The 24,640-nt window shown below is 47.0% G+C and overlaps 2 protein-coding genes across 2 annotated transcripts; both read left to right on the plus strand.

The window, feature by feature from the left end:
* Positions 1 to 8,364: 8,364 nt before the first annotated feature.
* LOC136543070 (disease resistance protein Pik-2-like) lies at positions 8,365 to 12,213 on the plus strand. The gene is made up of 2 exons (XM_066535633.1): positions 8,365 to 9,191; positions 10,167 to 12,213. Exons 1-2 carry the CDS (start codon positions 8,365 to 8,367, stop codon positions 12,211 to 12,213), a joined length of 2,874 nt encoding a protein of 957 aa, XP_066391730.1.
* Positions 12,214 to 14,229: 2,016 nt separating this feature from the next.
* LOC136543071 (peroxygenase-like) lies at positions 14,230 to 15,186 on the plus strand. Its single transcript, XM_066535634.1, has 3 exons — positions 14,230 to 14,332; positions 14,482 to 14,633; positions 14,903 to 15,186. Exons 1-3 carry the CDS (start codon positions 14,265 to 14,267, stop codon positions 15,184 to 15,186), a joined length of 504 nt encoding a protein of 167 aa, XP_066391731.1. The 5' UTR covers positions 14,230 to 14,264.
* Positions 15,187 to 24,640: the final 9,454 nt, after the last annotated feature.

Genomic DNA, 24,640 nt, shown 5'->3' on the forward strand with positions numbered 1-24,640 from the left:
AATGTACAAAGAGATCGACGAATATATCACCTCGAAGCTCGGCAGTGTACGTACTGGAGGGCCTCGGGCCGGCGCGGTGGGGCAACGCGCGGTGGAGGAGGGCCTCGGGCGCGGAGGAGGGCGCGGTGGAGGGCCACGGGCAAGCGCGGAGGAGGGGCACGGGCGCGCGCGGTGGAGGCCGCACGAGGAAGAAGACGGCGGCGCCGGTGTCACGGAAGGCGAACCGACGCGGCGCGAGGTCGAAGAAGAGGCCGGGCGGCGGTGTTCGACGAGGAAGAAGACGAGCAGATCGATCTGCCAGGCGCTGGAGGTTATATAGCAGAGGAGAATTACTCCCGGTGCCAGCCACCAACCGGGAGTAAAAACCCTTTACTCCCGGTGCGTATTACCAACCGGGAGTAAAGGTTCCTTTACTCCCGGTGCGTGTTACCAACCGGGAGTAAAGGTATACCTTTACTCCCGGTTGGTAACACGCACCGGGAGTAAAGGCTTTTTTTGGCGGGCCACGAAACTGCAGCCCACCTTTACTCCCGGGTGGGCTTCCCACCCGGGAGTAAAGGTGGCCTGCAGTTTCGTTTCCCGCCTGTTTTAAGCAATAGTCTTGTTAAATACAATAGAAATGCAATAGTTTTTATTAAATACATAGTAAATTAAATAAAAGGCATAAAATTATTTTGTTAAAAATATGAATTTTATTTTTGTTTATTGCACATAGGAAAAATCGATAACCTAACTTTTTTTATTTTTTGTTAGAATTATAAAACATAATGTAACTAATATTTATTATTTCGTTAATGCAAAAATGTAGTGTTTAATTAAAATTATTAAAATTATTGGTTTTGGACAGGAAATTTGTTTTCACATCATTTTAACGTTAATATTTTAATTTTTCATCACTCAGTATCCTAATTTACCTTTTTGAGAGAGAAATCCCACCAAATCAAACATTGATTTAATTTGAAATATGACATAATAAACATCTGAATTCACAATTATTACATAATATCTCAAACACACACTATATTAAATCACTATATCATCAAGTGGGCACAGCAGTGAACTTCTTCTTTACGTATGTCCCTTGGTTATGATCGCTTCGTAACCATGGAGTGTCCTCATCATTTACCAAGATGCTAGGGTCTTTGTTCACTTTGAAGGGCGGAATTCGGTCATCCTTTTCATATTCTTCTGACATGTCCGACTTGTCCTCAATTCCCACGATGACTCTTTTCCCTGAAAGAACTATGTGGCGCTTTGGCTCTTTGGTTGAGTCATTATCGTTTTTCCCTCTTTTTGGTTTGGTAGACATATCATTGACATAGAACACCTGATTCACATCCTTGGCAAGGACGAATGGTTCGTCTTTGTACCCAATATTACTAAGGTCTACTGTTGTCATTCCATACTCGTTGTCTACTGTTACTCCGCCTCCGGTCACCTTGACCCATTGGCACTTGAACAATGGGATCTTCAAAGTAGGTGCATATTCTAGTTCCCATATTTCATCTATGCGTCCATAATATGTCTGCTTATTCCCATTCGGGTCTGTGGCATCTATGCGGACACCACTGTTTTGGTTGGTACTCCTTTTATCTTGGGCTACTGTGTAGAATATGTTCCCATTTATCTCGTACCCTTTGTATGTGACGATATGCCATGATGGTTGCATAGCCAATAAATACAGTTGCTCATGGATGCTCTCATCACCTTGACATTTTTTTCGCAACCAACCGCCGAAAGTTTCCATGTGCTTATGCGTAATCCAAGCTTCAGTCTTGCCTGGAAACTCGGATCGTAAGAGATCCTTGTGTGTCTCAATATACGGATCTACCAAAGAGGAGTTCTGTAGAACTGTGTAGTGCGCTTTATTGAAATAATCATCATCCGTACCAATATATGTTTTCCTCCCTAGTGTCCCCTTTCCGCTTAGTCTCCCCTCATGTCTCGATTCAGGAACACCAATCGAGTCAAGGTCGGGAATAAAGTCAACACAGAACTCAATGACCTCTTCTGTTCCATAGCCCTTGGCGATGCTTCCTTCTGGGCGAGCACGGTTGTGAACATATTTCTTTAGGACTCCCATGAATCTCTCTAAGGGGAACATGTTGTGTAGGAACACAGGACCGAGAGTGAAAATCTCCTTGACTAGGTGAACTAGGAGGTGTGTCATAATATCAAAGAAGGAAGGAGGGAACACTAACTCAAAGCTGACGAGACATTGAACCACATCATTCTGTAGTTTAGCTAGATCAGTTGGATCAATTGCCTTCTGAGAAATTGCATTGAGGAATGCACATAGCTTTACGGTGGCTAGACGTACATTTGGAGGTAGAATTCCTCTTAATGCAACTGGAAGTAATTGTGTCATGAGAACGTGACAGTCATGGGACTTTAAGTTACAGAATTTCTTCTCTGTCACATTTATAATACCCTTTATATTCGAGGAGAATCCAGATGGTACCTTGATGTTGTTTAAGCATTCAAACATGATTTCCTTCTCCTCTTTGCTTAGAGTGTAGCTAGCAGGACGTAAGTAATGGCGTCCATCATCTGTCTTCTCTGGATGCAGGTTGTCTCTTTCTCTCAAACAACGCAGGTCCTGTCGTGCTTCAAATGTGTCCTTAGGCTTTCCATACACACCCATAAAGCCTAGCAGGTTCACACAAAGATTCTTCGTCAGGTGCATCACGTCGATCGAGCTACGGACCTCCAGGACTTGCCAATAGGGTAGGTCCCAAAATATGGACTTTTTCTTCCACATGGGTGCGTGACCGTTAGCGTCTTTCGGAATAGGTTGGCTTCCATGTCCTTTTCCAAAGACGACTTTCACATCATTGACCATATCGAGTACATCCTCACCGGTTCGGTTGCGAGGCTTGGTCAGGTGGTCTGCTTTCCCTTTAAAATGCTTACCTTTCTTTCTTACGGGGTGATTTGCAGGAAGAAATCGACGATGGCCAAGGTACACGACCTTTCGACATTTTTTCAAGAATACACCTCTAATATCACCGAAGCAGTGTGTGCATGCATTATATCCCTTGTTTGACTGTCCTGAAAGATTACTTAGAGCAGGCCAATCATTGATTGTTACGAACAACAATGCTCGCAGATCAAAGTGTTCCTGTTTGTACTCATCCCACACACGTACACCTTCTTTATTCCACAAAATGAGAAGTTCATCAATAAGTGGTCTCAGGTACACATCGATGTCATTGCCAGGTTGCTTCGGGCCTTGGATGAGCACAGGCATCATAATGAACTTCCGCTTCATGCATAACCAAGGAGGAATGTTGTAGATACTTAGAGTAACAGGCCAAGTGCTATGACTACTGTTCTGCTCTCCAAAAGGATTGATACCATCTGTACTTAAAGCAAACCTTAAGTTTCTTGCGTCATTTGCAAACTCCGGGAATTCTCTATCGATTGCTCTCCACTGGGACCCATCAGCAGGGTGTCTCAACATATTGTCTACCTTACGGTCTTCTTTGTGCCATCGTAACAATTTTGCATGTTCTTTGTTTCTGAACAGACGTTTCAAGCGTGGTATTATAGGAGCATACCACATAACCTTGGCAGGGATTTTCTTACGTGGACGTTCGCCCTCAACATCACCAGGGTCATCTCGCCTGATCTTATACCGCGACGCATGGCATACCGGGCATGCATCCAATTTCTCGTACTCTTTGCCACGGTATAGGATGCAGTCATTAGGACATGCATGTATCTTCTCTATTTCTAGCCCCATAGGACAGACAACTTGTTTTGCTTCGTAGGTAGTGGCGGGCAATTCATTGTACTTCGGAAGCATCTTCTTTTGGATTTTTAGTAACTCTCCAAATCCCTTGTCAGATACACCATTCTTTGCCTTCCATTGCAGCAATTCTAGTGTGGTTCCCAACTTTTTCTGCCCTGCATCACAAGTTGGGTACAACAATTTCTTGTGATCTTCTAGCATCCGCTCGAACTTGATCTTCTCCTTTTCACTTTCACATTCTCTTTGTGCATCACGAATGACCTGACAAAGATCATCAGCCGGCTCATCTTCTGCGGCTACCTCTTCTTCAGCTTCTCCCATTGCAGTATCATTGAAGCACGCACCATCAGGAATAATATCATTGTCGTCCCATTGTTCTTCTTCATCTTCTTCCATTACAACACCGGTTTCTCCGTGCTTTGTCCAACAAATATAGTTTGGCATGAAACCCGACTTGAACAAGTGTGAATGAAGAGTCCTTGAGCAAGGATATTCCACCGTATTCTTACATATGGCACATGGGCAGCACATGAAACCGTCGCGTTTGTTTGTCTCGGCCGCACGTAATAAAGAATGCACGCCGTCAATGAACTCTTGTGAGCGGCGATCAGCATTATACATCCAATGATGGCTCATCTGCAATACATGACATAAATATCATATTAAAACCTAGATCATAATTAATTATTTATACAACATGCGTGCCACCACAAAAGATACAAATTTATGAAAGCATCGCTACAATGTAGACAATCCCAACTACCACTAAAAGAACTAAAGCTAAAATACATTTCAGGAGCACAAGGATTTCGCGACCAATCTCAACTAAAACAGACAGATCCCCCGATTGTGCAACATCTTTGGGCTTCTTCGACTGGATCACTGCCTCATTAGCCGCCGTATCTGCCTGTTGTGCAAGATATTTTTGCACGAGTTCAACATACTCTTCCTCCCAGTAGAAGCCTGAATATCGTCCACTGCCATCCCACTAAAATTAAAACAAAAAACTAGAACTTTAATCACAACCATCATGAAAATAGGTATAAACTAACCATAATCATTAAATACGATAAAATAACTCACATTGCGATCCGGACACTTGTAGAAGATACGATCCTTGTTGGGACCCTCCTTCTTCACTCGGTACTCCATCACAATCTTCATCTCATCACGACACTTGCCGCATGGAATGAGAGGAAGGCCCGGCCTAAGTCGCTTTGGAAACCCATGAGAGGCCGAGGACCCGGAAGCAGTTGCCATCTACTCTCTATACTCATTTTTTAATACACTATAAATTTCTTCTTTTATAAACAAATAAAATTAACAAACTATAAAATTATCTAGATCTCTAAACAATGATATTTTTAATGGTCATTGTGTTCTCGTCTTTTACTGCGGCAGGTAAGTAATTCATATGATATTTCCGCAAATTAACAGAAGAATGGGAATGTACACACATAACAGACTACTACGACGATATCGGGACGTGTGAATAAATAACCATCCGTACTAGTTGACCTTGCTTACGTGATCATCTCGGCGAGCATTTCTCCACCGGACAGCACCGTACTTGGTCAAGGAAGAGCTCCGATTCTATGAGGAAGGGAACACGGTCTCCCACGACCGTTGTCGCTCTCCCTCGTATAATCAAAGCTCCTCCTTGATGTCCGTTACCGCTCGACAGAGAACATGCTTGCCGAGCTGAACACGGTCCGCAAGTTCAACTAGTACGGATTTTCTATAATTTTCTAACTATTTTCTAAGTTTTTATTTATATATACTACGTTTAGGTACGGTGATTGACAGACTACTACGACGATATCGGGACATGTGAATAAATAACCATCCGTACTAGTTGACCTTGCTTACGTGATCAGCTCGGCGAGGATTTCTCCACCGGACGGCACCGTACTTGGTCAAGGAAGAGCTCCGATTCTACGAGGAAGGGAACACGGTCTTCCACGACCGTTATCGCTCTCCCTCGTAGAATCAAAGCTCCTCCTTGACGTCCGTTACCGCTCGGCAGAGAACATCCTCGCCGACCTGAACACGGTCCGCAAGTTCAACTAGTAAGGATTTGCTATAATTTTCTAACTATTTTCTAACTTTATATTTATATATACTTTAACCTTCTTTCATGTAAATATGCAAGCTTAAAGTGATTTTGAGCTCAAATTGCTTACAAATGAAAAAAAACCACAATAAAGAACCATAAATATATATAGTGAATAAAATGGTATAAGAAAATGGTAAAAAATGAGAGTATGAGATTGGTAACCTTTACAACTGAAGAATCGACGGAGGAATCGAAGAATGGATGGAGGAACAATGGAGGGAGGGAGGAAGCAAGAACACTACTGCAGTGAGCTTCAAAATGTGCTGAGCTCGGGCTCGGGGAGGAAGGAGGAGACGGCCGATTTATAAAGGGAGAACATTTAGTCCCGGTTGATAGATCCAATCGGGACTAAAGGTAACTTTCCAACCCCGGGCGCAGCCACGGCCCGGGAGTAGACCTTTACTCCCGGTTGGAGCCACCAACCGGGAGTAAAAGTATACCTTTAGTCCCGGTTGGTGGCTCCAACCGGGACTAAAGGTCCCTGCCACCTCTGTCTGGCGCAGTAGCCGTTGGGCAGGGACCTTTAGTCCCGGTTGGAGCCACCAACCGGGACTAAAGGTATTTCTAGTCCCGGGGGCAAAAAATTCCGGGACTAGAGCCCATTTTGGCCGAGGATCAAAGGTCTGTTCTCTACTAGTGGCCACTGCCCAATTTGGAACAACCGGTGGTTGGACGAGCCTACCCATGGAGACAGTCTGCAGCTACCCGACCTCCTGGAGAAGATAGCCATACTCAAGCAACAAGGGCTGATAGGAGTAGGAGTAGCTGTCGGCCATACATCTATGGGCCCACCAAAAGGTTTGGACAGTCCTACAATACGGGGCTGTACACCGAGACGTGTCAGACATGGAGACTACGGTGCAGGACGGCGTGGTATACGTGGAGGGCAAGAACTAGTCGAGGATTAGGAAACTCCTCGTAGCAATTAGAGTAGGACTCTCTAGTCGAATCCGGCTAGTACTCTTGTAAACAACCGACATTTAACCCTACCCCCGATAATATAAGGCAAGGCAGGGACCCCCTGCAAACAAGTTCAATCAATACATTCCAAACCTGTCTAAATCATGTGTTCGAGTTCACCTTCGAGTTCCTGATCTCGGCGAGCCCCACACATAAAACACTACCTCGGGTACCCCCTCAGTAGGCTGCTAGTTCTAAACATCGACAGCTGGCGCGTCAGGTAGGGGATCTCACTAAAGATCCACTGGCGAACTGGATGGCTCAAGCCATCATCAAGCCCACCGTCACGTTCGAAGCGGGCGCGACGTTCATCTTTGGCTCCTAGGTTTGCGTCGTAGAAGGCGCTGGAAACTTCCACCGCCACATCGCGCTGGCCCCGGAGGAGAAGCAGTATGACATCAATCGTCATCGCCAAGCTTTGGAGGATTTTGTTGAAAAATTGAACGAAATTTTTGACCTCTTCCGAGGCTCGAGGGACGAGTCCAAGTATAACTCGACTTCTCCCACCAGTCGGACTGGTTCCCACAAGCTGGCGCTCAAGCCATCGTGTGAATCGGTCTACAACACAAGTCGATTCCCGTTCGGACTCTGAAACTCGGGTGTTGTCTACCATGCTACTCTGTCCAGATCACAATTCAACTCGGATTTGATCGAGGACCCCGACTACTACTCGGATCCGGTGTAATTTTCATGTCACTCTAATTTAACGTGCAAACTATCCAAAAAATTGTAGCAATGACCAAATTATATTTCTTACACCTACAATTTATTTACCTCAATTTTATTGCAACGACTAAATATTAAAAACACATTTACTCTATTTTTTCCATACCTAATATTGATCAAGATATTTATCTAATATGAATCATATATAACAAGCAAGCTATCCATCAAATTCTAGCTCAAAAACATGTATAAATAAAAAATTCTCTCCATTCTCCCTCAGTATAAAAAACTCATTTTTCTCTATCTCTAAAGCATAAAACAAAGCATAATAACAATAAATGAAGGGAGGATGAAGTAGGTAACCTTTAGAACACTTTGGATAAGTGAAATCCCCACGAAAACGAGGAAAAAAAATCTGGCAGCACCTCCCTAAGCTTGCTTGCTCACCATGGAGAAGGAGCCCGATGCTCTCGGTCTGAGTGGCTTCGGCTCGGGGAGGAAGAAGCTGACTTTTATAGGCTCTCGGATAACATCAACCGGGACTAAAGGACATCCATTTAGTCCCGGTTGGAATTTCAACCGGGACTAAACGGCCCACCAGATTCCCTCGTCCCCACTAGCCGTTACAACCGGGACTAAACCTCCCGTCATCGGTTGTCCCCGTTGTGGCCATTTGACCCGGGACTAAAGCTCTTTTAGTTCCGGGTCCAAAAACGACCGAGACATATTACGCTGGATGGAAGGTCTATTCTCTATAAGTGTATATAATAATGGTCCCATACATTAATCCCAAGAGCGTCGGCATAAATAGAAGTTAAAAACCCGTGTGGCCATTTGCACCATTTCCTTGAACCAAGAGAGAGCTAGCATGGAGAGCGCGGCGCAGTTCCTCGCGGGCAATGTTGGGCAGCTGCTGAGTGAAGAGTACCGGCTGCTCTCCAGCGTCGGCGGCGAGGTCACCGAGCTGCGCGACGACATGGCCACCATGAACGCCCTCCTCCGCATGCAGTCCGAGGCCGACGAGGCCGCCGTGGACTACTTCGTCCGGGAGTGGATGAAGCAGCTGCGCGAGCTCGCCTACGACGCCGAGGACAGCGTCAACCTCTACAAGCTCCGCGTCAAGTGCCGCCATGGCGATAAGACCGCCATGTGGCTGAAGCACCTGGTGAGGACGCTCATCCAGCGCCACCGCCTCGCCGGCGAGATCAGCGCCATCCGCGCCCGAGCCATCACCATCAGCGAGCGCCACGCGCGGTACGGCGTCAACCGCGACGAGCTGCGCCGCTCCGCCTCTTTTGCTCCCGCGGTAGGGGTGCGGACCACGCCTGCGCTCCCCGCCAGCAACGGCCAAGATCACAGCCGCCAGTTCGTGGACATCGGAGACCAGGCTAGAACCCTAGCCGAGCGGCTGAAGGAGGACGAGGACTACTCCTTCAAGGTGTTCTCCGTCGTTGGCTTTGGGGGCGTCGGCAAGACTACTCTGACCGTGGAGGTCTGCCGGCAGCTGCAGGCAGAGTTTCCGTACCAAGCCATGGTGCCTGTCTCTCAAGCGTTCGAGCCAACAAGGGATCTCGAGAAGCTGCTGAACAGCATTCTTCAGCAGGTCGTCAAGCCCCAAACGGACCGTGAGAAAGAGGTCCTGGAAGAGGCGACCGTTAAAATCCACGACTTGGGACTCTATCTCTCCGACAAGAGGTATATACATACTATTTCTATTCTTTATAAATTGCTACTTACATATTTATTTTAAATGGCATACCTTTCTTCTATAAATTGCTAATCAAAGTGTCACGTCGTTGACCGTTCATTGTCCTCCCTGCAAAATATTTTGAAGTAAAAATTTAGCGTGCTTGACCGTGAATAGGATTCCAAATTTGCTACCCATCAATAAAATGTTCAATATTCATGAATGTTTAAATCAAACACGTGAAGATGGTATACATGGATCCGTCTCTGAAGGTATTTTTGTAACAATTTGATTCATAGGGTCTTGTAAGCATTTATAACAAAAAATTGAATAAGCGATGAATGTTGAATGGTAAAAAAAATCTGGAAACAGTGCATTATTCTTGAGCCTCTCTAGAAATGTACAAACTTGGGATGGCAACAAGTCGATTAAGATAGGGGTGAAGCAAAAACCCACACCCACATTTACCGTTGGGGAGTGCCACCCGCAGGTTTGATTGGATTTCCACAAGAATAGATAGAACCATTACATCTGGTGAGGATTATCATAGAGGCTCAAAATTATCTAATTAATAAAAATAAAATAAAAGGAAAAGGTTGTGTGTATAAATTTAGCGAATACACCTTTGGAACCAAATTAATTTCATGATATTTTTATGGAATTTTGCTATATTTTAATCTAGAATTTTGCAATATATTGCATACAGAGGATTTTGAACCTTGATGTTTGAACGAGCGTTGATGATGTGGATCTCCGTGCCACCGTAGAAAACATATGATTTAGTTCTGTTTTTTATTTTCACATTAGTATGTTAAAAACATTCTTATACTGCTAGCTATAGCTAACTTTTTGAAAAATGTCTGACTGCTCAAATTCTCATGGATCTTTTTTTTTTTCATCAAACTGTCCCAAATATATTGAAGTATTTTTTATGCATGTGTACAGCTGAACTAACCACAATATATATAAATGCAACTAAACAGGTACCTCATAGTGATCGATGATGTATGGACCATACATGCATGGGACGCAATTCAATTGAAGTTGCTAGAAGTACCGAACAATTGCGGCGGTAGAATCATCGTGACCACCCGGATAGAGACTGTCGCCGATGCATGCAGTTCTGCTAGTGTTACCGGACACTACATCTATCATATGAAAGCCCTTGAGTTCGAAGATGCCAAGAAGCTATTCCTCATCAAAACATTTGACAAGATGGATGCTGATTACCCTGAAGAGCTCGAGGTTGTAATGAGCAACATTTTAAAAAAATGTGGCGGGATGCCATTGGCCATTGTTAGTGTTGCTAACATTTTGGCAGGGTACAGATCAACGGGAAGCAAAGAAAAGTGGGAAACAGTCTGCAAATTAATTGGATCGTCTCAGATGGAGAGCAACCCTACACTTGAAGGGATGAGGCATATAGTCGCACTGAGCTACAACCACTTGCCGCATGAGCTCAAGCAGTGCATGATGTATCTTAGCATCTTCCCAGAAGATTATGAGATCGACAAGAAACGGCTCCTGAGCAGGTGGATTGCTGAAGGATTGATTCCGGAGAAGCGAGGCTGGACCCTTATGGAGGTTGCAGAATCCTGCTTGAATGAGCTACTGAGGAGGAACATGGTAGTTCCACGTATTGGGCATGATGGGAAGGTGGAGTCATGCCGGGTGCATGACGTGCTTCTTGAGGTAATGGTGTCCAAGTCCCTGGAGTCTAACTTTGTTAGCCTGCTAGGAGGGCAGTATACAGGGATGTCATATGACAGGATCCGTCGCCTCTCCATCCAAGGGGACGATAGAATGCCCAGCGGCAAGCAAGGACCTACCGACTCTGAGCCCAAGAAAAAGAAGATGATGGGACGTCGTAACTCGAGACATGCTCTCCAGGGCATGGATGTGGTCCATGTTCGATCGTTGAGCATGTTTCAGGTCGGAGCAGGAAATAGTAATAAGCTGCTCGATCACCTAGACAAGTTCACCTTGCTGAGGGTACTCGACCTGGAAGATTGTGAGGGCCTAACAGATGATCATATGAAATATATTTGCAGGTTGTACCTTCTCAAGTTCTTGAGCTTGAAGGGTACAGGCATCAGCCAGGTGCCACCTCAAGTCGACAAGATAGAGCATCTACAGACATTTGATGTACAGGGCACCCAGCTTAAAGTGCTACCAAAGTCTGTGACCAACCTGGAGAAGCTCGAGCGTCTGCTGTTCTCCAGCAAGCATGGGTGGGACGTTATGTGGAGGCTGCCCCAGGGGCTCAGCAAGATGAAGGGGCTACGTGAGCTGAACAATGCAATCCTCGAAAATGACATCGAGGTTGCCAAGGAGATAGGTAAACTAGAGCAACTTCAATATCTCACTCTCTACATCGACTCCTACAACATCGATAACACGGAGGTTCTCGAATGCTTTGCAAAATCCTTGAGTGATATGCACTCCCTCCGGTTTCTCAACATAGGAGACCTGGGTTGGACCAGCATTCTGAAGTTTCTTCATGAGCTCACCACGCCGCCACGGCTTCTCCGGTACCTTCGGATGACCGGTGAAATTGGTGGGCAGCTGCCCCACTGGATAGGGTCACTCACATACCTTATTGAGATTTGTATTTGCTGGGCACTGCTTGCTGGTGACGAGCCATTCGGCGTGCTATGTAAGCTGCCTAACCTGAAGTGCATCTCTTTGGATGGGAAGTACTACACTGGCGAAACACTGATTGCCAGCACTGGACACAACTTTCCGGCACTCGTCGAGCTGTATATGGCCCCTAATCGGTCTGACGACCCATTTCCTAGAGTTTTCAAGATTGAGGCAGGAGCCATGCCAAAGCTTGAGACCCTTAAATTTGACTTCCATATCTATGAGAAGAGCATCGTGGGCATCGAGCATTTGACCAACCTGAGAGAGGTACAGGTCAGAACTGACAAGGGCAACTCTTCAGCAAGCCGTGCTCTGGAGCAGCTGAAGGCCGAGCGTGCGAGCCGCCCAGACTCCAAACAGTTTCAAATTGCAGTGAAATATGACTGATCGGTTTCCACTGTCTTCGGTATGTGAAGCTTTATCGCCAAGTGTTTTTCCAAGGCTGCACAATTCCACGTGTTTCCTTTTCAGTGTATTTTTGAATTTCATCTTCATTCATCTATCACATTGTTGCATAAGGCCTGAGCCGTGCTGCGTTCACGACGAGGCCAAAGGTTTATTAGCTCGCCACGACGTGTGAACGCGTGGGATGGCACGAGTTGAACACGCCATATATGGCGAGAGGATCGGGCAACAGCCCATGTACCGCATGTTCCGTTTTTATATATACCAAAGAAAATGCTGCAAGTCTTTTGTGTGCGGCACCAAAATCGTTTGCCTGTTTCCACTATATGATGGTATGTGTTCGAACGTGTTTGAGTTGGCAACTCATCAATTTGCTTACATGGAAGAAAGAAAAGGCATGGAGAAAGAGTGTACTATCTCTTCTTCAAGAGCTAGCTCATAGAAAGTAAGTAGTCTCCATATATACTTTATGGATGTAAGAAAGGATGTAGTACCCAAGATGCTTTGAGCAATGTGCTATATAAGACAAACCATTGGAGGAGTTATCTCGATCTTAGGCTCTTAGCTATCATTTTTATGAGATGGACAAGTTTAGAGCTAGTGCGCTGACTCAACCGTTGGAGGAGATCTTAGTCTGTACACACAGCTTTGAGCGGTCTTAATACATTGAACCTCATTTAATGCAAATGATGTGGGCCAACGTGCTACACAAAGACTGTGTACAGCTAGCTAGCCTTAATCCATTGACTTGCATATAATAATCGCTGATTTCTTAACTTTTGCCAGATCATCATGCATCTGCATATATCTCGATGTGAAACTTTGCGTGGGAACTAGAGTAAAATGAGGGGTGCAGTGCAGACATCATACACAAATACGAATAAACTAACACCAAGTGTTAATATAAAACCAATAGTAACACAAAATGAGGAGGAGACTTTCTTGGCACCGCTTTCAATTTTCTGCACATGCTTTGCAGTCTTGCATCCAGATATATATATATAAGCAAGTAGTACATGCTATCGTGCAAGTCTGCACCAAGTCTGCACTATCAATCTATCATGAATATATGATAGAGATTCACTCAACGTAGGGATCGAGTTTTTAAATTGTGTAGGATACACTACCAGAAACCAGAGATTTCGTGAGAGTGCAAAACACGTCACGAAATATGGTTTTACTCTCACAAAAATAATGCATGAGGGTACACCGCCACGCATCAACTCTCACGATAATGGACACACAGAAATCCCATTTTCATGAGAGTTCACCGCCATGGATTATTTTCATGACGGGAGTCTGTGACGGCCACCCTCGTGAAAATAATGTTGCCGCCAGGTTTGCATCGGTGTTTTCATGACGGTTTATTGTGGTATTTCGTGAGAGTCACAGTCCTCAAATGAATTTCATGAGAGTTTCGTATTTCATGAGTCACCATCATGAAATGGATTTCGTGAGAGTTTGGTATTTCGTGAGAGTCACCGTCATGAAATAAATTTCGTGAGTGTTCCAATAACTCACAGGAAATATAGCAAGTCGCGTCCCACACGCAGGCCACGCGGCCACTTTTATCGAGTTCTAGTTGTAGCCCAGACGAAGCGTTAGGCGCCTCGGTGATCTTAATAACACAGTGCCACAATGGGCATCCACGTACCGTGCCCGGGCGTGTTTGGGACTACGATGTTCATGTTCTCGCAGCCCACGCCGTGAAGCGTGTGGAGTGGCACAGCACCGTTCCGGGCGAAGCATTCTCCCTTTCGGCGCGGGTTGCCACGCTGACACGTCGCCACTTTCCGCCGGTTCCCGTGGCAGCATCTCGGTGCTTTCCGCCGCCGCCCGCGTCTGCTTTGGCGGTTTGGCCCTGTGCGCTGTGCTCCGGACGGAAGACGCGGACGGCGCACCTCCTGAGTCCTGAATGCGTGAGTCGCCCATGGTTTGCCTTCCCTTCCCTTCCCTTCCCTTGCCGCGGCCCCCGCACCCACAGGGCTTTAAAAGGAAGCGGAGCGGACGTCGAGGCATCACCGGTTACACACATGACTCTGCAACTCGTGTCGAGCCTGCCCGCACGGTGCTCCCGTCTCGCCGTTCCCCACCTCCGAAGGTACCGGATCCTCCATTCCTGCCCAACGCAGCGCATCCGCGCATCGTAACGGTCTCGAATCCGATCCCTTTTCCTTTGCACTGCTCGATCCTTCCGGGTTCGCTTTCCAAACCGATTGTTTAATTCGTCTGATCGTTCGATCCGCGCAGGTCCTGCAAGTTGAGCCCGCGAGTGAGCCTGTCGTCGTCGTCTTTCTCGTCGTCGCCAGAGGACCAGTCTCAGGAGACGGAGGCACCCCACGTGCCCGTCACCAGGGAGCGGAGGCTCAACCCCGACCTGCAGCAGCAGCTCCCCAAGCCATGTATGCAACTCGATCTCTCTCCGCTTCCTCCCCTTTTCTGTTACATGCACCTTGCACAGCAGAGCACTGGTGCCATCGAGATAAATATCAGATATAACTAGACCATCCTCCTCCTCCTAATCTCAGCGAGAAGGGTTACATACGTGTTCGTTGTTGTGGTTATGGCAAAACATGGAGTCAACACCATCATTTTTGTGATTAGCAGAGCCGTATTAGAGGTTCCAGCTCAAGCATTTGTTCTGTTTTCTTTTTGCCCCCCATGGTTGCAGATCTCGCGCGGGCTCTCGAGGCGGTGGACCCGAGCCACCCGCAGGGGACCAAGGGGCGCAACTCCCGCGGCCTGAGCGTGCTTCAGCAGCACGCGGCCTTCTTCCTATTTACCTTCAACTTCAAATGTTGTGATGGACGATTGCAAATATCAGCTAAATCTTTCCTTGCTTTGGCATTATCCTTAGTCTTGTCTGGTACATCGAAGCAAGTATACCATATAGATTCAGCTACATTTCTCTCATTGTGCATCACATCAATGTTGTGTGGCAGCAACAATTTTTGAAAATATGGAAGTTGCCAAAGGCCAGAAACATGGGTCCAATTGTGCAATGTACCATAATTTTTCTTGTCATCTACGAATTTGCTCATTTGGGCAAAGATTTCCTCCCCTATTAAAAGCCTTGGAGCCTCATCAAGAGCCACAGTGTCCTTACGAAATGCATTATTTTGGAATCTGAATTCATGGTCTATAGGTAAGAAACGTCTATGGCAATCAAACCAGCAAGCCTTGTGACCATGACGAAGTGTAAATGCATTACTATCACTTAAGCACACACTACGGGAGAAGCAAAATTTGCCGAGTGCCGCATGCTTTGCCGAGTGCCGCAGCGTGCCCGTCGCTCGGCAAAGCATGCCACTCGGCAAAGGCACTCTTTGCCGAGCGCAACACTCGGCAAAGAGCGCACTCGGCAAAATGTCCGTCAGTTGCCCGCCTACCCCGCCCACGTCGTTACCATCTTTAAAAAAAATGTTTACCGAGCGCTTAACCTGACACTCGGCAAAGAGGCCCTTTGCCGAGTGCTGCGGCCTGACACTCGGCAAAGGCCCTCTTTGCCGAGTGTCAGGCATGGCACTCAGCAAAGTATTTTTGTTTTTTTTTTAATTTTGATTTCAATTTTTTTTGTAGACCTTATCTATTGTTTACAAGCACATGTTAAAATTTGGGACCTTTTTATAACTTTTTGCTATATTTCTTGAATTAATTTTGTTTACTTGCATTTTTTCCGAAAAAGTAAATTTGAACTGCAGGTGCATGAAATAATGAAATGTAGCCATTCAAAAAATGATAGTCATGTTGTAGAGTGTATTTTGAGGCCGTATGCAGGAACTCACCCAAAATTTTGAACGCCTTGTTCGCCAAACATGACGACCCGCTTGTGGTCGGAGTGTATTTAAATTATAGAAAATGCAAACGAAGTCCGAAATTCACGAAACTTGTCGAGGTGTCGTGTGATCGCATGTGAAGGCTATGATAAAAATTTGAGAAGGTTTTGAGCAAGTTACGACGTCAGATGCCTAAAACCCCGACATCTGGGTCCAAAATTTTGAACGCCTTGTTCGCCAAACATGACGACGTCGCATGTGGAGATGTCTGGGTTTTAGGCATCCCAAAACCAAAGGGGGTAAAACCATCTGTTGCAAAAGCTACCTAAACCATCTGTTACAAACACCGCTCATTATTTGGGATGAGGCTACCATGACAAAGAGGCAGTCTATCAAGGCACTGGACAACAGTCTCCGTGATATAATAGACCGACCTAAGCTACTGTTCGAAGGGAAGACTGTGGTGTTCGGTGGAGATTTCAGACAGGTTCTTCCTATTGTTCGAAGAGGGTCGAGGGCTCAGATAGTCAGTGCCTCGCTGCGGATGTCATACCTTTGGGATTCCATGCGACATCTAAAACTGGTGCGCAACATGAGGGCAAAGAGTGACATGTGGTTTGCAGAATACCTGTTGCGCGTCAGTGGAGGTTCCGAGGAGGCGAGTGGTGATGATGAAATCCGTCTTCCTCATGATATATGCGTACCACACACCGGGGAAGATAGTGAGCTTGATACTCTAATTGATTGCATATTTCGTAACCTCAATGCAAATATGTCAAGCAAAGATTATATCACCTCCCGAGCGATATTATCTACGCGGAACGACTGGGTTGATATGATTAATATGAAGGTGATAGGACATTTCTAAGAGGATGAGATTGTGTACCATAGCTTTGATTGTGCGGTAGATGGTCCGCACAACTACTACCCTTAGGAATTTCTTAACACTTTGACACCCAATGGTCTACCTCCACATGTATTAAAGCTAAAGATTGGTTGTCCTGTCATATTGCTTAGGAACATTGACCCTGTGAACGGACTTTGTAATGGTACTAGGCTTATCATACAGGGGTTCCAAAGAATACCATAAACGTAGAAATTGTGTTGGGATAGCACGCTGGAAAAGCGGGTTTTTCTGCCTCGTATACCTTTATGCCCGTCGGATGATGAGATGTTCCCTTTCCAATTTAAGCGAAAGCAGTTTCCTATTCGGCTCAGCTTCGCAATGACCGTTAACAAGGCATAGGGGTAGACTATCCCTAACGTCATGGTATACTTGCAGGAACCAGTGTTCTCGCACGACCAATTGTATGTAGCGCTATCAAGAGCCACAGCAAGATCGAACATTAGGATCTTGGCTGTGCTGGCTGCTGAGAAGGACATGAACAATGGGAAAGGAAAAGGGAAAGGAAAAGGGAAGGAAAAGAAGAAGGTGAAGAAGAAACCGACAAAGGATATATTCACGAAGAATATCATATATAAAGAGGTTCTAACTCTATAAAAGAGACAATATCTCACGCGTTGATACATATTTTTTCAAGATAGTCAACAACACTTTAGCTTTAAAGATTAACAAACAACTTATATGCAGGATACATTCAACTGCAGGTTCAGCCATTTGCATGCTTCAGCTACAAGAAGTCAGACACCGCATCTTAGACTTGAAATCTTATGGACCATTTTTTATAGGTAACCAGCTGCAGCTTGGTGTTCGTGCAAAGCACGCTCTCCTGGTCGAACTATTTAATTATCTATCTTTCTTGAAGACATATGTAATATTAATGTTCCAAACATCACAATTGCAATATCTTTTTTAGGTGATAGTATAACACACACTAATACATATGTATCGTGCTATTATGTTTTCTCGTTGTAACGCACGGGCATTTGCCTAGTTATACTTACAAAATCTAACGAATTTGAAGGTTCAAAGAATACATTTCGAAACAAATTAGTAGTCAAATATATATATATATATATATATGCATCCAAAAATTGTACAGAGCCAAATGTCATAAGTACGCAATGTACTTGCAGTAGCATGTGGCCGATCAAATAGAGCTTGGATGGTATCATTCACGGGTACAATATAAGTTGTGGAAGGTCTTTGTTCCTATTATTTCCAGGCCTAAATAGGTACGCGGCGCTGAGCAGTGCAAGATGCTTTCAAGTGATCAGAGCCCCAACAAAATAAAATAGCCTTGGAAGTATTGTCTCTACTGTAACGGAACAATCAAATCAATGCTTGGTACACCCCATGTCATGTCCCCCGCTGAGAGAGTCTAATCATTATGCACCAAAGAAATTGTACCCAGCAAATCGTCTTCGTTAAAATCAAAGGCTAAAAACCACCCCTCAAATGCTTCAATCCAATCCTGTGACCATGGTTGTTTGTATCAAATTCGCAGGCTTCAACGCGCAGCATCCCCAGCCTTCAACGCGTGCGGCATCAGCGGCATCCACAGACCCACCCGCGATCGAACCCTGCTGGCTCCAAAAAAGAAGAAAAGCAAAAAAAAAAAAAGGACACGCGCCGGCGCAAAAACCTGCGCCACCGACGCCGACACCGCCAACGAGCAGGACGTCGTCAAGCCCGCACCGGGAATCACGGCGGCCAGCTCGCTTTCGAGTTCCCTCTGCTCGCCTCTTCTTCCCCGACGGCGCTTCCCGAGGCCAGCCGCCGCAGGCGCCAGGCCGGTCGCCCGACGCTTGGTTGGCCGCCTAGACCCGGCCGCCGCATAAGAGCTGTGTGAATGCAATCTAGAAGGTTGTACATTGTTGCTATGGAGGTCATGCAAGTCTGTCATTTCTGCTTTTCACTGAACCATGATGCATAGGTTCACTGGACGACTGGGTAGCCGAGTGACTGAATGCCTGTGGGACTAAGTGGCCGAGTGACTGAGAGAGTGATCAGCGGAGTGAATACTAAGTGGTTGAGTGGCTGTGCTTGAGTCCTTGAGTGCCTGAGAGTGACTAATCGGCCGAGTGGTTTAGTGCTTCAGTAGCTAAGTGGTTGGGTTGTGTGCCTGAGCGGTCGAGTGACTGACTGGGTGGCCGAGTAACTGTGTGCCTATGTGTTACTCATGGATATAGTATAGCATAAAACTTCGGTTGATCCAATGCTTGAAAACCATGAAAGTTCATGTTCTTAGAGTATTAATAGCTTGAAAACCGTGACTGACAGGCGCGCGGGGGGCGTGGGTGCGACATCTATCGCGACCTAGCCCTCTCATTCTCGGCCGCCAGCGAGCCCCAGAAGAGAGGAAGAAGAATCGGCCGCGAGGCTGATGTGAATCCCAATGAATTTGAGGGTTCGTTTTATTTTTATAAATTTTATCTGATTTTGTATTTTACCATAGCGTTAGCACGGGTAAACTACTAGTTTTTGTAGTACTCCGTACAGAGTACGGAGTAAAAAGTATCCACGCACGTGCTCTCTCCATCTTATAAAAACACCCTTAACAATATGATCAACTTGCTAGCTTATATAATTTTTTTTTAAAAAATAACATAGAGTTACTTTACATGTTAGTACAGAGAAGACGTGAGTATAGACACATGAATCATAGAAAAGTATATGAGCTTAATAACTCTTTATGAAGAGCTAGCTAGCTTATCATTATCTCCTTACCCAATAAAATATTCTATAAGCTAGTTGTTTAGGCTCCAATGGTCTAGCTTAGAGCCAGCTGAATCAATTATTTAATCGTTCAATAGTTCAAAAAACAAGATACTAGCTTGTGTACTATAGAGATAGTCTCTCACGTTTCAGGATACATCCCTCTCACGTAGCATGATTTTCAGAGCTGCTTGCTGCGGTCTTAAGGATGCAAGCGGCGCGGGCCCGCCCGCAAACCTGCTTAGCCCACCCCGCAAAAAAAGACCTGCTGGACAACCGTGGGCCACTTGTTTTTCTATTGCAGACTGAAGTGGACCATCCTACTAACATAAGTGGGTAAATCAGCAAAACTTGTGAAATCCTGCACAGACCCGCAAACAGGCGAACATTTTGTCGGCGCCGTCATTTCATCTATCTACTCGCGAGATTCTGTGCTGCTCTGAGGTGCGTCGCCGCTGTAGCCTCGCTCTGTCGCCGCCGCCGAGTCCTCCTCCAAGGCCAACCTAGCACCGGCCACCGCGCCAACCATCCCTGCCATCCCGGCCCCGACCACCCCTGCTCCACCTGCGGCCATGCCCGTGGCGCTCGCTGGGGCGCCGGCGCCCGAGGCCAAGCCCACTGATGCCCCTGCCACCGCACCGGCTAAGAAGAAATCGTTGTCTACTTTGGCTGTCGAGGCCCTCGTCGCTAGGAAGAAGAAGGGCGCATCCGCCCCTGCTCCCGCTGCCGAGGATGTGCTATAGCGGGTTGAAGTGGGCTTTGCAGGTTCTAGACCTGCCAGGGGGATGCAGTTTGCAAGCGCTTGTGTAGCAGGCACCCGCACAGCCCGCTAAAAATATTGGCAGGCAGCGTGGAGTGGTGCGGGCTGTCCGCAGCCCACCCCGCTTGCATCCGTAGCGGTCTATCTCTCCTAAATATTTATAAGCTTAGAGCTAACGCTAACTCATATTGTTGGAGTCGCCCAATAAAACAATTGGAGCTGCCCTAACAGATGATCTTTTAGGACGTCCTCAACAAGTCCAAAACGTCGGCTGATGTGGCAGTGACAGACACTAGAAAAAAGGAAGTCGAGAGTAAACCTGCACATCACGAGGTGAAGCAAAGACATAGAGTTCATCGGTACATGTGTGCGAGGCTATCTCTTGAGTGCTCGCTAGTCACTTTCTTTTCTTAGTTCTTTTTAGATAAAGTCTCACACATGCTAGGGAATGAATTCGACCACAATTGAGGACGCCCTTAGCTTTTGTTCCAAACTTTATTGTTTTCTCAGATCGCCTTGTGACTATGATTTTACTGTTGCTTAGCATGCACCGTTTAGAAGCAAAACATAGCTTATTCCATGTGTCACCATCGAGATCACCAACTAACTCGACAACAAGAAGCAGTCTCCCATCTTTGTTCATGTTTGAGTTTGACATACGATTTTGGTGTTCCATTGCACATCCTTCTCTTAATGTAGCGAGGTCATAATCTGTAAAATCATGGCCTTTCAAGAACATGATTTTTGCACTACGTCAAATATCATTTCCAGGGGCAGCTACAGTGCATTTGTAGGGGCGGTTCGGCCAGCCGCCCCTACGCAAGGGTCTCTACAAACACAACTGCAGACGCCCTCTTTGCCGAGTGCTGGGGGCACTCGGCAAAGCCAGCCAAGCACTCGGCAAAGGCTTTGCCGAGTGCCGCACTCGGCAACGGTCTCTCGGCAAAGATTTTGTCGGCAAAAATTTCTTTGCCGAGTGCCAAAAATCGACACTCGGCAAAGTCTTTGCCGAGTGCCAAGCCCGCACTCGGCAAAAAAATAACTGCCGTCAACATTTGACGCCGTCTTTGCCGAGTGCCTAGGGACTGGCACTCGGCAAAATTTGAATTTTTACCGAGAGCCAGGGCTCAGCACTCGGCAAAGAAATAATTTTTTTAAAAAAAAAATCTTTTTAAAAATAGTCTTTGCCGAGTGGTACCATCTGGCACTCGGCAAAATTGACCTCTTTGCCGAGTGCCAGGCTGTGGCACTCGGCAAAACTGGGGGAAGTGGCTGTTTTTGCAGCATTTTTTTCCAGCTTTGCCGAGTGCCACACCCCTGGCACCCGGCAAAGACTTCTTTGCCGAGTGTTGTCACTCGGCAAAGCTGGGAAATTTGCAATTTTTTTTTTGTTTGTTGCTTTCCTTCGAAAGCAAACACGCAAAACTCATATATAATACATGAGACAGCACACAGGCATTTAGCATCACACAAAACGCATACATAATCCATCACATACATCCATAATACACCACAAGCACATCCAACATCCATCACAAGCACATCCTCCTGCATAATCCATCACACGCACATCCAATGTGCAAATCCATGACAACATCTAAGAAGTCTTCATCCAACACAAGTCCTAGATCAAGAAAAGTCAATGAAACATGAAGGGGCACCACCTACTGCCACTGATCCCAATGGGAGCCTGAAGGGGCACCTCCGTGCGGTGGTGGACCTGTCCAGCCGGGGTGTGTGTGCTGAGGCGAAGGAGTCGGGTTCGAACCCGACGACTGTTGCACAAAGGAGAATTGAATTCATTAGTATCTACACAAGCTAAAGGACTTGATCAACCATATATATATACTCACCGGAGTGCCTAGAGCCAGAGGAGTAGGAGGCACAACTGGAGCGAGCAGCGACTAGGGCACCACCACACCCGGGAGAGTGGTGCCGAGGCTCGACATGAATGAGAACATGTCCTGCATCCTCTGCGCCTCGGCCGCCCTCTGGGCCCTCAGGACCTCCCACTCGGCCCTCTGGGCCTCCCTCTGGGCCCTCTCCCTCTCCCTCTCGACCCTCTCGGCCTCCCTCTCAGCCTCCATCCTCTCCACAGTGGCCTGCAATATTCAATCACCAACGTTTAAACAATGCAAATGCAAGGTACATGTGTAAAAGTAATGAACGGCGAATGAAATAGAACTAACCTGGAGTGCCACCATCTGCTGCAGTGTGCTCGCCTGCCGAGGTCGAATGGGGACGGAGGAGCTCGTGCTCTATGCTCGGATCTGGACGAGGTTGGGCACAGAGGTCGAGTCGACCATGTTGGAGGCCATCCAGTACTGGCCGTGCTGCTTCCCTCCTCCGAGCCTCATCACGAGGTCGGTATCAAGGGGCTGGGTGGCGGGGTCGAAGTCCTCCCCATGCCGCTCGTGGGCCGACGAGGCATAGTCGGTGAGCTTGCTGTGGACGCTCGTGTTGCTGTACGCCTTGGGCCCGTCCTCTGGGTTGTAGACGGTGTCTGGGGCTGTCGCCTTGCCCTTGTGTGCCATGGCGTACGCCATGAACTCGTTGCATTCTTGGCCATCATGCGACTGGGACTGCGAGGAAAACACAAAGACGATTAGAAGTAATAAGAATTGAGCGTTAGAACAAATAAATAAATAAGTGCGTAGCGTGTACCTAGGCCTGGGCGTACGAACTGAGGGGCCGATTGCCTTGGTGGTGCGCTGGCCCACCCATCTGTAGGCGGCACTCTCGACGGAGGGCGTGCCTCTCCTTCCACTCATCGGAGACCCACTTGTCCACGATGGCCGCCCAACAGTCTCTGTGCCTGGCGCACCAAGAAGGACACATCTACATGCCATCAAGTATTATATTAGAAATGTTAGAATATAAAATGAAGGCTACCTATTCTTCATGGAATGAGTCAGTAACAATGTTTTATAACTTACTGCGAGGTACTGCTCCCTGGTGAGTGTCATGGTCCTGGCCGCGCTCTTCCCCGGGTACCGACCAAGGACGTCGCACGAGTGGTTGATGTGGCACTGTAGCCTCGCCTCGTAGTACAGGTCCGTGACTCGGCCCCTGCATGCCCTGTCCTGCACCTTCATCACCCAGGCGGGGTCATGCCCCTCCTCCAACATGAAGAAGTCCTGCATACAGACATCATGTGTCCTTTCATTATTTCAAGAACGTCTAATGATTTCATAGTACTGAGCAATGTAGTGTGATGTAGACTCACCCAGAACTCACGCCTGATCCGCTCCTGTACGGTGCCGTCCACGGCGTCCACGGTGGAGTTGAAGTGGTCCCACGTCCAGGGAGGCGACTCAACCTGGGCGTGGGTGACCAAACCAGGGTAGTGCAGGCAGATCAGGCCGCCGAGGATCCCATTGCACTGCCGATGATCGCCCCCGGACACAAGTTCCCAGTTCCTACAGGAGTCAGTAAGAAGAATTGTTAGTCACAGTTCGGTTTTCAGCATATGAACAAGAAGAGATGCAAAATGAACGGATACTTACTTGTCGCCCTTGGGATGAATCACCGGCCTCCTCTGAAACGGGATCGGCCGCGTCGGGAGCTGCGAGGACCCGCGCAAGTACGGTGCCGATGAGGTGCTCGAAGTGGAACCCCCCGCCACCCCCCCAGAGGAAGTGTCACCCCCTCCTGTCTGGGGGGCCAGCTGCTGGTCCTCGTCGTCAGTGGTCGTCGTCCGGTCCTCCTTGAGCGAGGGGACAGCAGACGACTGCACCGCCCTCCTCGGACGGCCGCGGGGGCGGCGGGCCGGACGCCTCCTCGCCGATGCCTCTGCCTCCGCCTCCGCCTCCTGAGTCGTCCTCGCGTAGAGCGAGTTGCAGGTCCGGGTCCGCCTTTCGCCCGGCATTTTGTCGAGTGCCTGTAAATACAAAGAGTAAACCAGTTAGCACAATATAGACAAATATAGAAATGCAAAATGAACGAAACATAACTAGAAAATAATAATAATATAGTATTACATGAATTAGAAATAATCTTCAGGATCGACAGCGGCCGGATCATAAGTGTCGTCATCACTAGCAATATTGTCTAACATTTCCGCCTCATCTCCATCGTTGTCATCAATGGCAATGCCAAACCGTAATCGCTCAAGCAGTGCTAAGTCTTTGGCATTTTGCACCTCTTCTCCATCGTCCTCATCTCCATCGTCCTCATTAATGTCATTGTCTACTTCCATGCCCATCAGCGAAAACATGTCTATGTGAAACATGCCATCTAGCCCCTCGAGTTGAT

This window comes from Miscanthus floridulus, chromosome 3 (assembly GCF_019320115.1).
Source record: "Miscanthus floridulus cultivar M001 chromosome 3, ASM1932011v1, whole genome shotgun sequence".
NCBI lineage: Eukaryota > Viridiplantae > Streptophyta > Magnoliopsida > Poales > Poaceae > Miscanthus > Miscanthus floridulus.

Bases quoted from the DNA above. Each gene is read 5' to 3' on its own strand.
- LOC136543070 (XM_066535633.1), top strand. From the start codon at position 8,365: ATGGAGAGCGCGGCGCAGTTCCTCGCGGGCAATGTTGGGCAGCTGCTG. The intron at 9,192-10,166 runs GTATATACATAC...GCAACTAAACAG, and splicing joins CTCTATCTCTCCGACAAGAG to GTACCTCATAGTGATCGATG.
- LOC136543071 (XM_066535634.1), top strand. From the start codon at position 14,265: ATGACTCTGCAACTCGTGTCGAGCCTGCCCGCACGGTGCTCCCGTCTC. The intron at 14,333-14,481 runs GTACCGGATCCT...CGATCCGCGCAG, and splicing joins GCCGTTCCCCACCTCCGAAG to GTCCTGCAAGTTGAGCCCGC. The intron at 14,634-14,902 runs GTATGCAACTCG...CCATGGTTGCAG, and splicing joins GCAGCAGCTCCCCAAGCCAT to ATCTCGCGCGGGCTCTCGAG.